At 49.9% G+C, this 17,024-nt stretch overlaps 1 protein-coding gene across 3 annotated transcripts in view; it reads left to right on the top strand.

The window, feature by feature from the left end:
- Plekhm1 (pleckstrin homology and RUN domain containing M1) overlaps positions 1-17,024 on the top strand; it is a 49,020-nt gene that overhangs the window by 29,973 nt on the left and 2,023 nt on the right. For all 3 annotated transcript variants that reach the window (XM_070027942.1, XM_070027943.1, XM_070027944.1), the window contains 6 exons: positions 1,202-1,466; positions 4,664-5,584; positions 8,189-8,334; positions 11,761-11,954; positions 15,779-15,842; positions 16,208-16,365. In XM_070027942.1, the coding sequence (XP_069884043.1) occupies positions 1,202-1,466; positions 4,664-5,584; positions 8,189-8,334; positions 11,761-11,954; positions 15,779-15,842; positions 16,208-16,365 (1,748 nt within the window). The remainder of the gene's footprint in view (positions 1-1,201; positions 1,467-4,663; positions 5,585-8,188; positions 8,335-11,760; positions 11,955-15,778; positions 15,843-16,207; positions 16,366-17,024) is intronic.

Below are 17,024 nucleotides of genomic sequence, written 5' to 3'. Positions count from 1 at the left end.
ATGTACATTAGCATCTGAGTAGATAACAAGATGTGGTACCTGAAAGCTAAATGTAAGTAGGATGAACCTTGAAAATATTACACTAAGGAGTCAGTTTCAAAAAACCATACACTATTGTATTATAGCCTAAGATCCCTTTTCTATGAAATGAGCAGAAGTGTACAAATCTGTGGAGACAGAATATAGAAGAAAATTCCTAAGTGGAGAAGTAGGGGTGACTGCCATTGGGTAGAGGGTTTCTTTTGGGGAATGATAAAAATATCCTTAGCCGGGCACCGGTGGGCCATGCCTGTAATCCTAGCTACTTAGGAGGCTGAGATCTGAGGATTGCGGTTCAGAGCCAGTACAGGCAGGCAAGTCCAATAAACCACCAGAAAACGGAAAGTGGCGCTATGGCTCAAGTGGTAGACCGCTTACCTTGAGCCAAAGAGCTCAGGGACAGCACCCAGGCTCAGAGTTCAAGCCCTATGACCAACTATATATATATAATATATATTATACATAATATATATTATATATAATCTAAGTTGAGGGATAAATATATATATGTATATATATATATATACTTATATATTTATCCCTCAACTTAGATTTATGATGATGGTTACACTTTATAAAAATAACAAAACTTAAGCCGGGCACCGGTGGCTCACGCCTGTAATCCTAGCTACTCAGGAGGCTGAGATCTGAGGATCGCGGTTCAAAGCCTGCCCGGGCAGGAAAGTTCATGAGACTCATATCTCCAATAAACTGCTAGAAAACCAGAAGTGGTGCTGTGGCTCGTCTTGAGCTGAAGAGCACAAGGACAGCGTCCAAGCCGAGTTCAAGCCCCACGACTGACAAAAAATAAAATAACAAAACTTGGGCTGGGAAGGTGGCTCAGTGGTAGAGCGCTTGCTTTGCATGCATGAGGCCCTGGGTTTGATTCCTCAGCACCACATAAGCAGAAAAAAAAAAGCCAGAAGTGGTGCTGTGGCTCAAGTGGTAGAGCGCTAGCCTTGAGCTGAAGAGCTGAGGAACAGCGCCCAGGCCCAGAGTTCAGGCCCCGCGACCGTACACCCCCTTCCCCCCCCAAAAAAAAACTACTTAATTGTAGATTCATTTTTAGAAATGGGACATTTTTATGCTATGTAGATCATGACTGTGCAAACATATTTAAACTCTCTAAAACAGACAGCTGCTGCTTTCCTTTTCTTGATAGAAAAGCCCAAGCTGGATCTCCGAAGATGACTTTTATCGGCCCCCTCAGGAGCACATTCTACAGAATGCTTCCCGTGTCTGTGCAGCTTCTTGCCAAGAGACTCCAGAGCCAGGATCCACTCTCCACAGGTGTCCTACTGAAGGACCTCAAAAGAGCTGTTCCTTGGGGGCCTTGGACAGAGCCTGTGTGCGTTCCCCAGGCAGGGAGAATGCCGGAGCAGCCCCAGTACATAAAAACTTCCGGGTGGTACACCGGAGGCAGATGGGTAAGTGGCTTTGTAAGGTCCCATCTGCAGGGACTGTGTCTTTCAGAAAGCGGCTCTGAGTCTTGTATGCCATTTCCAATAGGTGGTGTGTTCTCCCAGGGGGACCTTGCCTAGAATGAAATAGTCAGGTCTTAGAATGAAATAGTCAGGTGTACTTGTGTTTAGAAATTCAGGAGTTTGGGGGAAATGCTTTAGAACATCATAGTAAAATAGTGTTCAAAATAGCCTACAGGACTGGGAAGGTGGCTCAGTGGCAGAGTGCTTGTCTTGCATGCATGAGGCCCTGGGTTCAATTCCTCAGCATCACATAAGCAGAAAAAGTCGGAAGTAGCACTGTGGCTCAAGTGGTAGAGCACTAGCCTTGAACTGAAGAGCTGAGGGACAGCACCCAGGGCCAGAGTTCAGGCCCCACAACCGGCAATAAAACAAAACAAAACAAAAAAACAGCCTACAGATTATAAATACTACTTTCTATAGTAAAGTGGAAGTATTCTCCCTGAAGCTATGCTATAAAGTTTTTGGGTTGCTGGGAATTAACTCTGCACCCTCTGGAAAAACCAGCCCTTATGGGCATAGGTGCTCCAGCAGCTTCTTCCCACAGTCCTTTTATCTTGGATGGGTCGTGAACCAGCTCTAGAGAGGTTTATCAGACCTACTGTTGTTTTCTGTCTTCCACTGACCCTTTAAGTAAGGCCAGCTTGATCTCTACACCCTGTGAAATTCCAGGAAGCATTAAATAACCATACTCGAATTTTTCAAATGTTTCTGTGACCATCAAAATGGGTTTCCTTTTTAAACAAACAAGTGTGCCTGCCCTCACATTGCTCTTTCTCTCATTTCCTTTTGCACTCCTGGCAGAGATTTCAGCCAGGTTTGTGAGACAGAAATCCAAGTTTGTGTGGATCCAACCCTGGTCTCTATGTTGGCTTCTTTTGGATGTATCTGCCAACCCAGGGCCACCTGTGCCTTCTAACCAAGCCAGGGTATCTAGGCTTCCAGGCCCCTTGAGGAGCAGGAAAAGCCTGTGTAGTAGTTTCAGATCTCCAGGGTTAGTCCAGGCTGGGGAGAGAGAATTATGTGATCTTTGGGAGGGCAGTACTCACATGAGCACTCACTCACTCAGCAGCCCATTCATTATTCAGCACATATTTCTGTGAGTGTGCCAGGAATCATCTGTGATATGTCCGGCACTGGTCTAGGAGCTGGGAACGGAACAGGAAGCAAAGCAGTGTCCCTACCTTCATGAGATTTACATTCTAATGGGCCAGGGAGAGGTAAATAGTGTGGTCAAGTAGTGATAAAAGCTATGGAGAATGATTCAGGAATGCCCTGGTAAACAGCATCATCTTGCTAAAGGGTGGCCAGAGCAACCATCTCTGCTAAAGTGACATTTGAGATGGGAAGGGAGGGAGAGATGAGGCAAATGACTATGGTGGCTAGAGTGGTTGGAGCGGAGGTGGATGGGTTTGAACTCTGATCCTTGCACTTGCTAGGCAAGCATTCTGCCACTTGAGCCATGCCCTCTGGCTTACCTTTTTTTTTTGCCAGTCCTGGGGCTTGAACTCAGGGCCTGAGCACTGTCCCTAATGCTTCTTTTTGCTCAAGGCTAGCACTCTACCACTTGAGTCACAGCACCACTTCCAGCTGTTTTTCTGTTTATGTGGCGCTGAGGAATCAAACCCAAGGCTTTGTGCATGCTAGGCAAGTACTCTATCACTAAGCCACATTCCCAGACCTGGCTTATCTTTTAAATTGGTCCTTCTGGTTCCTATGCTGAAAGACCAGTTAGGGACTATTGTCATAGCCAGGCCAGAGATAATTCTGTTGAGAGAGGAGTGGAGAGGGAGCAGAGAAAAGTAAGCGTTTCTGGGTTTATGTAGCAAAGGCAAAGTCCATAAGATTTGTTGGTGTAATAAGTATAGGTCATGAAAGAAGGAATATCTGGGTAACCCTAAAGTTTTCAGCCACAGCAAATGGAAGGATGGAATTTTCCTCTCTTGCCCCCCCTCCCCCCCATCAGTCGTGGGACTTGAACTCTGGCCCTGGACACTGTCCCTAGGCTCTTCAGCTCAAGGCTAGCATTCTATCACTTGAGCCACAGTGCCACTTTCAGTTTTCTGGTGGTTTACTGGAGATAAGAGTCTCATGAACTTTCCTGCCTGGGCTAGCTTTGAACTGTGATCCTCAGATCTCAGCCTCCTGAGTAGCTAGGATTACAGGTGTAAGCCACCGAAGCCAGGCTTGAAGTTTTCCATTTTATGAGATGAGGAACACTAGGGAAAAGAAGCAAGTGAGTAGCAGGAAAGTCAGGAACTTGTTCTGGAGTATGTGAACTTGAAGACACGTTAGACATACATGGAGCAGGTGGATATGTGAATCTGAAGCTCATAGGCGAGGTCTAGGCTATAGAAAGAAAGTGTGGGGAGGGGTTGTCTCCACAAACCTTTGAGAGCAGGGAAGCTCAGCCAGGAATAGATAGGGAGCCAAGATTGTACCCTGGGGTGCTCTAGCCTTGAGAGGTCAGAGAAACGAGGCGATGGGAGTAGAGCGCTCTGGGCAGGCCCCACAGAGGGCCTTGGTGGCCTTCCTAGGAGCAGTTTCATTAGAAGAAGGAACAAAAGCTTCATTGGGACAGGTTCAAGAAGGAAAGAGAGCAAGGAAATTGTCACTACTTCCTCAAGCCATTTTTCTGTAAAGGGGAAACCAAGAAACAGAGAAGGTAACCAGAGATGTGAGAGAAGAGAGAATTTTACGAGAGAGAAAAACAATGTTTGTATGCTGATGAGAATAATCCAGAAGGGAGAAAGAGAACTGAAAGAGAAATGTCCTTGTCCTTGAGTAGGTGGGGAAGAGGGGAAGGGTTAGCCTCAGGCGGGAACACAGTGGTCCCTGGTGACATGAGGGAAGTCAGTGTGGACACAGATGCTGGAAGGGGCAGGGGCAGTGAGGAGCCTGGAGGAGGAATCAGCTGAGTGTTTTTATCTTCCTGTGAGAGGAAAGAGTGAGGCCATCAGCAGAAGGGAGGACACAGTAGGGCCCATCTAGCTTTTAGAATGCCATTTGACAGTGCCCCATGGCCACCTCCATTCTGGAGGCAGTTACTGTGTCTACTGTCACAACAGGCTATTGAGCACAGAGGTGGCCTTGGGTGGTAAAGGGACAGATCCACAGTCTGAAGTGTTTCTTTCCACCTTCAGGGCTGTCCAACCCATTCCGGGGCCTCATGAAGCTGGGCACCGTGGCCCGGCGGGGAGCCATGGGCATCTGGAAGGAATTCTTCTGTGAACTGTCCCCACTGGAGCTCCGCCTCTACCTGAGTGACGAGGAACACACCTGTGTGGAGAGCTGCTCCTTGCTGCGATGCCAGGCTGTGGGGCCGGCCCACAGCGATGGGCGCTTTGAGCTGGTCTTCTCTGGCAAGAAGCTGGCATTGCGTGCCTCCTCCCAGGATGAAGCGGAGGACTGGCTGGACCGTGTGCGCGAGGCCCTGCAGAAGGTCCAGCCTCAGCAGGAGGATGAGTGGGTAAACATCCAATACCCAGAGGAAGCTGAGGATGCCCCTGAAGGTCCTCCTGGCAGCCACCCCTCTCATTCAGCTCTGCTGGCCGAGCCTGTGGTCCCCCAGGGCACACAGTTGAACTGGACGTCTGCCCAGGTTCCAGAGCCAGACGCTATCAAAGAGTCCCTTCTGTACCTGTATGCAGATAGAACCTGGATACCCTACATTTTTTCTCTGTCTTTGGAGTCTCTGAAATGCTTCCGAGTGAGAAACAATGAGAAGATGCTCAGTGACAGCCATGGAGTGGAGACCATCCGAGACATCTTGCCAGACACAAGCCTTGGGGGCCCGGCCTTCTTCAAAATCATCACGGCCAAGGCTATTCTGAAACTGCAGGCTGGGACTGCTGAAGAGGCCGCCCTGTGGAGGGACCTGGTCCGCAAGGTCCTGGCATCCTACTTAGAGACAGCGGAGGAAGCTGTGACGCTAGGTGGGAGTCTGGATGAAAACTGCCAGGAGGTGCTGAAGTTCGCCACAAGGGAGAATGGCTTCCTGCTGCAGTACCTTGTAGCCATCCCCACCGAGAAGGGCCTGGACTCCCAGGGCTGCTTCTGCGCAGGTACTGACCAACTCCACCACATGCAGCCTGCCAGCCACACCTGACTCCCTGCAGGGTTCCTGGCTTAGTCTCCCCACCAGGGCCTCCATCCCTGCCCTGGATGGTGCTTCAAGGGGACTGGTCCCACAGCCTCCACTCCAGCCCCAAGGGGCACACTTATACAAGCCTGCACTGGTACTGTTCAATGGGACTATCCATATCAGGAATGTATACTAGGTCTGTGCTACCCAGTCAATAACTCTAAGCAGTGTAGCTTCTGCGGGGCTTAAAATGGTGCTAGTGTGACTAATCAACTAAATTTCCCAATTAAATAGAGAGGGATGCCTGTGGTGGCTGGGCATGGTAGTTCCCATCTGTAATCTCAGCTATTCAGGAAGCAGAGATGAGAAGGATCATGGCTTGAGGCCAGTCTGTGTAAACAGCAAGACCCCATCTCAATAAGAGAGGCATGGTCGTGTGTACTTGTGATCTAAGGTGTGTGGGAGGCTGCAGGTAGGAGAGTTGTGGTCTGAGGCTAAAATACAACTTTAAAACAAGGATCTGTGGTGTGGTTGAACACTTTTCTAAGAAGCATCAGCTCCTGATATCAAACCCCAGTAGAGCCAAATAAAATATATAGGTATATGTGGCTTATGACCACTGTGTTGGACAACATAGCACCATATATTGCTCTGCAACTTGATTTTTTTCTCCTTAATAATGTATTATGGATATTATCCCGTGTGTGTGTGTGTGTGTGTGTGTGTGTGTGTGTGTGCGCGCGCGCGTGTGTGCGTGTGCGTGCGTGCGTGCGTGCGTGCGCGCGCGCCAGTACTGGGATTTGAACTCAGGGCCTGGCACTGTCCCTTACCTTTTTCATTCAAGGCTGGCACTCTACCATTTGAGCCACAGCTCCACTGCTGGCTTTTTGATTCTTTATTGGAGATAAGAGGTGTATGGATTTTCCTACCCCAGATGGCTTTGGACTGTGATCCTCAGATCTCAGCCTTCTTGAGTAGCTAAGATTACAGGCATGCGCCAACAGCAGTTGACTGAAATCTAACACTTGCATGTGAGGCACTTAAACTTAGATTATTTTATTTAATCCTCACAATAACCCTGTAGAGGTAAGGCTAGTTTTTTCTTTGTTTATGATAAAGTAAGGAATCCGAGGCCCAGAGTGGTCACACAGTATATGGAAGTTACAGAATTATATCTTGAAGGTCACATCCCAAGCCTAAGCTTGTGGGCAGGACCCCAGAGGATTCCCACCCTCTTTAGTCTGAAGCTGAATGCTGTCCCACTACCATCTCTTTCTTTCCATTCCCTGAGGTCAGGGAGATTCTGCAGAAGGCCTGAGGGAACCAGTGATCTATCCTGGTGGGTGGAGCTTGTGAGCCAGAGGGGAAAGCCAGCTTTGAGCACCTAGACTGAAGGATGTGGGCTGCGGTGGGCCCCCTGGAGGATGGGAGAAGTGCTGAGCAGAGCTTCCTGCAGAAAACATCTGCAAGTGGCTGCCACCCAGCACCCACACTCACACTTTGCTCTCAGTTCTTGTAGCTGTCACCACCAGCCTGCCAGCCTGCACTGTGAAACCGAAGGGCTTCCTTCCTCCCTGCAGTCCAGTGACCCACACAGACATCCGAGCTGTAGCTCATAGCCCGTAGGACACTTTCAGAACCTTGTCTCACTTACACTTTGTGATAATCCCACAAAACAGCTACCAGTAGCTCAGTTTTACAGACAGTGAAATGGAATCTTGAGAAGATTCATGAAGGTCAGGATGAGGTCACTAGTAAGCAAAAGAGCCAGCTGTTTGTCCCAAGGCTAAGAGCGCCTCTACCCCATACCCTTGTGGAATGGAGGGCACAGGTTTAAGATTTGAACTGGGCTTTTTGTCCCCAGCACACTTGACTCCCACTGTCCCCTGCAGTGGGGGGACTGCCAACCAAGGGGCTGAAGCCCACTGTCGAGATATTAGACTGTCCTGGGTTCCACCTGCTGAGGTTAAGCCAGTGGCACAATGCAGTGTCCATGCCACCCCTCTCCTGGTGGATTCCTCAGCCATTCCTGTGGCAAGCCCCTCTCTCCAGTTCCTTCACTACAGGCCTACACTTGCCTTTGAAGTTTTGTTTCTAGGCCCAGGTAGAGAGGATGTTGGCTCTGGGAAGCAAACAGTTACACTATTACACAAAGGCCACTAAGTAAATGGAGAAGAATACAGGCTTTGGGACCTAATTTCCTCCCATCTTTTTTTGTTTGTTTTTGGCTTTTGTTGTTGTTGTGAACAGTCTCATTAGCTAGCCCAGGTTGGCCTTGAACTATTTGTTGATTCTCCTGCCTCAGCCTTCCAAATGCTTATCAACATGCACCACCATGTCTGGCTTCAGCCAGGCTTCTTAACCCTTTGAGCATCACTTTTTCAGCTGTCAAATGACAACAGTAATTGTTATAGTACATTGTTGTTATGAAGAATGTTGATGGTAAGTGGTGGAAATCAGAGTGATTATTGTCTTTTGTATAGTCCTTTGAGAAAAACCTAGCAAGTCCCTTGCTACCTAGTAGCTTCTGTGTTACTTGGAACTGCCTGTGGCCACTACCACTCATCCACTCCCATCCCCCTAGGCTGCTCCCAGCAGATCGGCTTCTCCTTTGTACGACCCAAGCTCTGTGCCTTCTCTGGCCTCTATTACTGTGACATCTGCCACCAAGACGATGCCTCAGTGATTCCAGCCAGGATCATCCACAACTGGGACCTCACCAAGCGCCCGGTAAGTCTCAAGGCCTGCCTTTCATGGCTACCCAGGGCTGCTGAGTAATGAGGAGCATCCTCCCTTCGTTGCTGTTGCTGTTTGTCTGTCTAGAGGAGTTTGGCTCTAGAAAGGCCAGGGCCACTGGTTCAGACCCTGTGATGGAGGGTGAAGGGGAGCCACAACCAGGGAAAAAGCAGGCCCTGGGCAAAGCTCTGTAAACCACTGCTTTGGCTCCCAGTCAGGCATATGAGGTAGCTAGCACGGCAACAAACAACTATTTAAAGTCAGGTAGTTAAGTAGGTTGGTGGTAGGTAGGTAAGGTTAGCAGAGAATAGATCTAATATATCAAGGGTGGATAGATGGATGGGTAGGTAGATGAATAGGGGGAAGGATGCATACATAGATAGATGTGCAGATGGGCTAGCTAGCTTAAGAGCAGTCAGCCTTGCTTTTACTAACCCTGTGGAGCCCAGATGACTTATTTGTTGGCCCTGAATGGTCTTATGTTATTCTTTTCTTGTTTTGTTGGAGGGGTTTTGTGTGTGTATGTGCCAGTCCTGGGGCTTTAACTTGGGGGTCTAAGCATTGTCCAAGAGCTTTTTTGCTCCAGGTTAGCATTCTATCACTTGAGCTACAGCTCCACTTCTGGCTTTGTTTGTTTGTTTGTATTTTGGTGATTAATTGGAGATAAGGGTCTCATAGACTTTCCTACTAGGGCTGGCTCAGAACTGCACTTCTCAGATCTCAGCCTCTTAGTAGCTAGACTTACAGCATCAGGCCTTTGTGTTTTGTTTTTTGGATTTTCTGTAAATAGCTCTTTTTCTGGGGCTCTGACATTATAAAAATAACACATAGTTGTTGTTTAACACGTGGTTCTTGTTTAACATGTAAATGTCCAAAGACAAATCAATTAAAATTATGTGTCTTTACCAAAGATATTAGCATTTCTGTGTATAGCCTTTCTTGTGCATTTACTTAATTGTGCATCTACTTACAAAACTAGGATTGTGCCAGGCTCATCTTGCTTTATCACATGCTATATTTATTTAATAGTGTATCTCCAGGTACTTTTTCAGGCCAACCAAATATTTCTGAACAAAGTAATTTCTTTTTTTTGGGGGGGGGGGAGGTCTGGTCATGGGGCCTGAACTCTGGGCCTGGGTGCTGTCCCTCAGGTCTTCAGCTCAAGGCTAGTGCTCTACCACTTGAGCCACAGGGCCACTTCTTGGCTTTTTTCTTTTTTCTTATGTGATGCTGAGGAATCGAACCCAGAGCCTCAGGCATGCAAGGCAAGCACTCTACCACTGAGCCACCTTCCCAGCCCTGAACAAAGTATTTTCTAAGATCTTTCAATTTTACTCTCCTGTAGCTGAGCTTAGCAACTTTCTTAGCTAGTTGCCATGAGCAGATTAGCTTTGGCTTCTGGGGAGATCCATAAATCTCTCTCTTGGGATTATTTGAGGGTCAGTGGCCTTCACTAAGGCCTGTCACACCTCCTGTCCTGTCCGGTCTGTGTCAGGTGGCATGCAACTTGCTTTTCTCCCCCAAGCACAGATGTCTATTAAGGCAGGCACAGAAGCACAAGGAAGAATCCATGTGCCTCTCTTGTTCCCAGAACCTACGGGCTGTACAGTCTTGGCTACGTAGGCCCTCAGAGCAGAAGTGACTCTTGAGAAGGGGAAACCCCAAAGTTGGCTCCACTTTGGCCATTCTTTTGTTTACCTTTTCCCTGCCCCTACCCTTAGTGTTAAACAATTAAGTTCAGAGAATAAATTAAATGCAGAAGCAAAGAATGCAGAGAACCCTTTGACAGTAAAACACGTTCACTCTTAGCTCCTGGCATTGCTGTGGAACCATTTCCTCATTCTTTGGTAGAATCCTTGTGCCTCCTCCTTTCTCTAGAAAGTTACATGCTTTTCTAGGCATATCTGAGATCAAGAAATATCTAGCACTCTCAAAGATCACTGCCTCAAGAAAGACAAGAAAATTCAAGGAAGTTACTGGCCCATGGTTTGGGGGACACACTGTTATCTGTGGCTGCTCTGGCTGACCCCCTGGTACTGAGACCTCGCTGGCACTTGGCAGGAGGTCAGCCTAAGACTGGGATTTCTACTTGTCTGAGTCCCATGTGTACACAGGATAGAAATGGCCCCTGGAGAAACTGAGGCTCCTGCCCATATGAAAGCTGGGTAGTTTTGAGTGCGCATTCCTGGGCATTGTTTCATCTGAGCCTTACCCAAGGCCTAAGGCAGAATCATAGGAAAAGCAGTGCTAGACCTGAAGGCAGCAGTTAGAACCAAATCACCAGGGGAGTGCCATTGGCCTACCCCAGACTGTAGTGGGTACCTCAAGAACAGGACATGAGAAAATCAGTTGTCTGTTTCTGGGAAAGATGGGAGTTGCTTCTGGAGTTGGGGGACAGAATGTCAAAATTTTTCCCTGGCCCCTAAGTAGAGGCAGGTTCACCTGAGGCTCCCCTTGGGGACAGCAAGACCAAGCATGGCTCATATACTGCAGTTGGCAGCATCTCTGTGCTGAATGCCAAAAACTGATGTTGAATCTCTCATCTAGTTTGAACTCAGCATGCCAGGTGGTAGCACTTTTGATTTTCCTCCAGTCAACTTCTGCGCCCCAGCACACATGAGGGCATCACAGTAGAGTTCTTACTAGTTACATGGTAACCTGCTGTTCAAACATGGCCTCAGCTCACACCTATATTCTGCTGTTGACAGGCTAGATAAACTACTGTAGCTTCTCTGAGCCTCAGTTTCCTCATCTGTGATGTGGGGGTAATGTAGTCTTTGTTCCCCACACCCATCCTGTCCTTGGGTTGTTCTCAAAATGAGAGAACGTAGTCAAGATCTCTAGGCCAGTATCTGACAAGTCAGTGTTGACATTAGTATTAGGGTCAGAGCTAAGAGCACAAGCTTCCACACCCTGTCAGTCATTTGGGAGAGGCTGCAATTGATCACTGGGCTTCACAAAGACATGGGAGCCCGGACAGATGCTGCTGGCAAGAGCTCAGGACGCTCAGGAATCTTGTGAAGCCGTGTCTGTACTGTAGCTTCCTGTGGCTGGAGCCTCATGGCAAGCGGAGTCACCTGGTTCCTGGATCAGGATCCACAGGGGAGTGCCTGTTTTCTTTAGACAGGAAAAGGGGGCTGCGCAGACAGGAAAGCACGAGAAGAAAGGGTCTGTAAGGCCCAGAGGGTGGACCTTAACCAGAGCTGCCTCCTCCATCTCAACATGGAGGGGGCAGGGTAGTATTTCTGAGCTGTGTGACCCTGGCCAAGAGGCCTCATCTCTCTAAGCCTTAGTTTCCTAGTTCTAAAAATGAGAGTGCCACCTCCATGGGAACGGACTGCCAGGCTGGTGAGGGAATGGGCAATGTACTGGGCCCAGAGGTTCTGGCTGAACAGTCTGTCTTTTGGGTGACTCCTGCAGGTCTGCCGGCAAGCCCTGAAGTTCCTGGCTCAGATACAGACCCAACCCCTCATCAACCTGCAGCTGGTGAACGCCTCACTGTATGAGCATGTAGAGCGCATGCACCTGATTGGCAGAAGCCGGGAGCAGTTGAAGCTTCTGGGGGATTACCTGGGCCTGTGCAGGAGCAGTGCCCTGAAGGAGCTGAGCAAGAGGTGAACACCTACACATGTGCACACTGCTGCACCCAGGCCAAGGTCTCCACTCAGGAGAAATACCAGGGCTGGGTGGAGAACTTCCCACTGGGCTTGTGAAACCTCCACATTCTTTGGCAGTGGTTCAGAAGTTTTATTCATATATTCGTTTATTTAACATTTATTGAGACTGTCCTAGTCAAGCACTGGGCAAGGTGGTGTGTACAATCCTGAACAAGCCCAGGTCCTTGGTGGACAAACCAGCGGGACCCCCAACAAGGGCGGGGAGAGAGGAAGGATACCCCATGAAGTGCAGCTTAGGGGAGACATAGGGAAGACTTCCTAGAGGAAGTGAGTCCTAAGGTGGCACCTGACCAGTGAGTAAGCGGTAGCAAGAGGAAGAGGAGGGGAAGCATTCCACACAGGGTGACCTGCCTGAGACACAGGAAGCTACACTGAAGGCAACAGGAGAACTTTGGCTCCAGTGGGAAAAGAAGCAGAGAGGGGCCATGCCCAGCCCAACCCATCCTCGTCCCTGGGCGGCTTGCTGCTGTCCTTGGCAGATTCTCTCCCCAACCCCATCCAGCAACTTCTAGAAGTTCCTCTACTCAGGGCCTGGGGCCTTTGTGCTCAGGGATATGCGATGTCACTGGCTTTCAGGATAGACTTAGAGCCTCTCCAAGAGGTGGTATGGTTCAAGTGGTAGAGTGCCTGCCTAGCAAGCTCAAGACACTGAGTTCAAACCCCAGTACTACCAAAAAGAACAAAAAGCCTTTCCCAGTCACAATTACATCTTAGCCCTGAACTCTCAGCCCAGGCCTTGGCCTTTAACAGGCTGTGCTTCCCAGGGTCCTCCAGAGGATAGGCCTTGGTGTTGGAGCCAGGTCCACTGCTGGGCATGGACTTCATGTCTGCTTATGTTGGATCCTTGCAGACTAGGGGACTTGCAAGCCCCTCTAGTGTCCCTTCCTCAACTCCTAGGGGCAGGAGTATAGTATCTGATAGTATCTACTGGGGCCCAGGTATATTGTAGCTCCCCCCCTGAGGCCCTCCTACTCTATACCTCAGGCCAGTGTGCCTAGTGTGTAGCGTCTGGGATATCAAGGAGGTACCAGAAGTTGCTCTTTGCTAAGCAAAGGGGAGAGCTATCTGGCCAAACCCAGCTAGGCCCCCTTCCATGGGGCCTAGAAGAGCAGAAAGTCCTCTGAGTGCTCTGCTGCCCCAATCTCAGCTAATTCCTGGGCCTCCCCTTCTCAATGAGGCTGACTTAATCCTTTCCTTTGAAATGAGATCCCACAGCCCAGGGACCCAGAATGTGCTTTCTTGTCCTGTCTGAGGGTATAGTCTGGGGAAATCATGGTCCTCCTGAGAACTCAGATCTGTGTAAACCAGTAAACTACCGGATGGGTTCTGAGCACAGGAGCCCCCCCATCCCCACCCCCACATCCCCTCCCCCCCCCCCCCCCCCCCGCCACCTGCTGAAATATTTCCAAGAGGCCCCTGGTAGGTGTCAGGAACCTATGGTAGGCCATAGGCATCACTGAGGTAGCTGGCTGTGGGTGTTGGGGGTGAGGGCTCAGAGGTCCTATGTACCCCACTGAAGGCCTTTGGCTTCATCTACCACATGGAGACCTATTGAAGGGCTTAGGAAAGACCACTTTAACAGCAGGGGTCAGAGCAAGGGCCCTGGGAAAGTGCTGGTGTGGTAATTTCCCCCAGAGTGGGGAAGGTCTAAGTGAGCCAGAGGGAAGGCTGAGAGGGAGACAAGGGTTGAGGTGGCATGGCAGATCTTTCTTGGCTGTGGGACATAAAGTCAGGAGGAGTTGATCTCTGTTGGTGGCAGCAGACCAGAAGGTCCTCAGAGAGAAAGAGAATCCTTGGCAGGCCCGGGATATGTCTCCAAAAACGACCTCTTGGGCCTTCCAGAAGGATCCAATTCAGATATGCCCCACAAGGATATCACCACCTTACTTTGGTGATCTTCCCAATCACCTACCCAAGGCCCACAGACCATTCAGCTTTGCCAGGGCCCTTTCTCACCCATCACTATGTAGGTTACAGGAGTGAAGAAGCATCCTTCTCCTGTCTTCCTCTGTCTCTCAGGAAGCCCTGACTTCTCTCTCACCTCTATCCCAGCAGGCAGCCTTGTGCAGGGCACTGCATGGCTCTTTTTTTTTTTTTTGGGTCCGGTCATGGGGCCTGAACTCTGGGCCTGGGCGCTGTCCCTCAGCTCTTCAGCTCAAGGCTAGCACTCTACCACTTGAGCCACAGCGCCACTTCCGGCTTTTTTTTCTTTTTGCTTACGTGGTGCTGAGGAATAGAACCCAGGGCCTAGAGCATGCAAGGCAAGCGCTCTACCACTGAGCCACCTTCCCAGCCCGACTGCATGGCTCTTATCATTATATGGGTGGCACAGGCCAAGATGTTCCCATTGCCCAGGCATCTCTCTGTCTTTCTGGAGCTAGGATGAGTGGCCCCCTTCCCAGTCAGTGTTCTCCCACTGACCCTGTGACTGAGCATTGCAGAAAAATTGGTGGCACAGCCCTCAGTGAGAGTGACAAGTCCAGGGTGCAATGACTCCTGGGAAGGCCCTGGGCATGAGTGGCTCCCAGGACTGGACAGAGGACAGATGATAGGGGTAGTTCTTCATCAGATCAGCCCTACCCTTCCTGCCAGCTTAGGGCTTCCCAGTTTTCCAGGCATTAATACTGGTTTCCTGTTCTCAGAAAGCTGGAAGTTTACTGGGGAAGCCAGCATGGTAAACTGAGTGGTGAGTTGGCAGCCCTGTCACCCCACATTCAGCATAGCCTGCCTAGGTGTTTGTGGGATTTGCCACCTCTTTCTCACTGGACTGTCCTTGGACCACAACTGTAGCCCTTGGCTAGGGCATGGCCAAACCCCATTCCAGGCACCCACCAGGCACTAAAACCATCCTGCCCCAGATGCTGGGGCATCCAGGCACAGATTCCCAAGCTCCCCAACTTAGAGTGCTCCTACCCCAGTACCACCCAGACACAGACACTCAGCAGGGTCCTGTGCCGGGGATTTTTCTTGAGGCCTTCCCTCTCCATCACTCGGGATGTGTCCCCAGGGCCCTGCCAGTGGTATGATGGGAACCAGGGCACCGCTGACAGCCCAGCTCTCATCTCTGCCCCTCCTCCACCACCTCTGAAATGGGAGCTGCTTACCTAGAACACTTCAAGTCCTCTCACAGAGCACAGAAACCAGATACTTGAAAGTCTGTCCTTCATCCAAACCAAGGGCTGCCAGAGGACAGTGGCTATTTCTGTCCCCAGCACTGTCTCTGGTAATGGAAAGGTGGCAGTGATTCAATTGTAGTTCTGGAAGCCAGATTCCTGTGTTCAAACTCCAGCTTCGACTGTGAATCACCTGTGACTTTGGGCAAATTACTTAACCTCTCTGTTTCCTCATTTTCTCAAAATAGGGGATACAGTAAGACCAGCCTCTCAGGATACTGTGAGGATCAGGTGAATACGTGTCAGGCCTTCGGCCCAGTTCCTGGTACCAGGTGTCCCCATTCATCCTCATTATTAATCATGTAGTTACTATGCTGGGCACCATGCCAAATGCCTTAAATAGATTATTGAATCCTTAAAACAACACCCATTTCTCAGGAGAGGACATCTTAGGTTCAGAGAGGTTAGATAACTTGCTCAAGGTCCTGACAGCTAGGAGCACAGGCACTGGCTGGCACTCTGTCTTGTCTGCTTGGAAACCCAGGGTTTTCTGGCTGCTCAGCCATGCTGAGAGCAGGAAGGCAGGCAATGCAGGCAGGCCCGGTCCTCAGGAGCCCTTCTAAAGAAGCTCTTGTGTTTGCTTTGCAGGCTCAACCACAGGAATTATCTCTTGGAGTCTCCTCACAAGTTTAGTGTTACTGACCTCCAGCAGGTGAGCATACCATGCTCTCCACTTGCCCTCCCCTGCCTTCTCTAGAGGGGTCTCATTCGTCGAGGAATCACAGGGAGAAATGGGTGAAAGAGTTCTTGTAATTTACTGAGGCCAGACCATAGTCATCAGCTATCCACACCATACAATGGGCCTCCCTGCTGCCCCAGCCTGCAGAGCAGTGATGGGCGCAGGCCTCTAGCAGACCCTAGGTTTCCAGTACAAGAATGGCAATCCTCACACCCCAGTGACCTCAGGGCTCAGCTTGACATGTCTCCTTACCCAGATGGAGCTGAGGGGTCCTCAGGTAGGGCCCTAGAGCACCCACAGCATAGCCACCTAAGGCCCACCTGCACTTGCCTCCTCAGATTGCAGAGGGGGTGTACGAAGGGTTCCTCAAGGCCCTGATCGAGTTCGCCTCCCAGCACGTCTACCACTGCAACCTGTGCACCCAGCGGGGTTTCATCTGCCAGATCTGCCATCATCATGACATCATCTTCCCATTTGAGTTCGACACTACCGTCAGGTATGGGGAACTCACCTGATGCCAGGCCTCACTGCTGTGCAGAGACACACTGAACATCTACTCTGTGTCAGTACGATGGTCCCCAGAGCCATCTGTTCTCTGGGCTTGTAGGACTCCTCCTCCTTCTCTTCCCTGTTGCTACAGATAAGAGGCCACTGCTAACCCTGAGCACAGGCCCTGACCTCAGTCTGTGAATGGGATGAGGAAGGAGCAATAGCACAAGGCCAGGTAGAATGAGCACTTGGTCTTTCCTGTCGCCAGTTATTGCTCATTAGCAGAAGCCTCCAAATGGAAAAGTGCACCCAGCCTCCCCTTGTCGCAATGGGAATGGTTGGAGCAGCCATTCCTCTTCTGTAGGTATAGACATTCATTCACCCTCGGTTGGTGTTCTGGCTAGCCTTCAACAGGCCTGAGTCTGTTGTGGAAACTGTGTTGTAAAGATGGGTGGGAAATAAAGTAGCACTTAAAGAAAAAAAAAAGTAAGTGGGATCAGGTGCTAGTGGTTCACACCTGTCATCCTAACTGCTCAGAAGGCTGAGATCTGAGGATCATGGTGGAGGGGGACACGGAGTATCAGCTTACATTGTCTGACGCAGCTTTTTGCATAGGCTGGAGGGTAAGGCATAAGGACACCAGCTCTGGCCAGCCCAGCCACAGGG

This window comes from Dipodomys merriami, unplaced genomic scaffold (genome assembly GCF_024711535.1).
Source record: "Dipodomys merriami isolate MVZ:Mamm:240054 unplaced genomic scaffold, mDipMer1.0.p SCAF_19, whole genome shotgun sequence".
In the NCBI taxonomy this organism is placed as follows: Eukaryota; Metazoa; Chordata; class Mammalia; order Rodentia; family Heteromyidae; genus Dipodomys; species Dipodomys merriami.
This window is presented reverse-complemented; position numbering and strand designations above follow the sequence as displayed.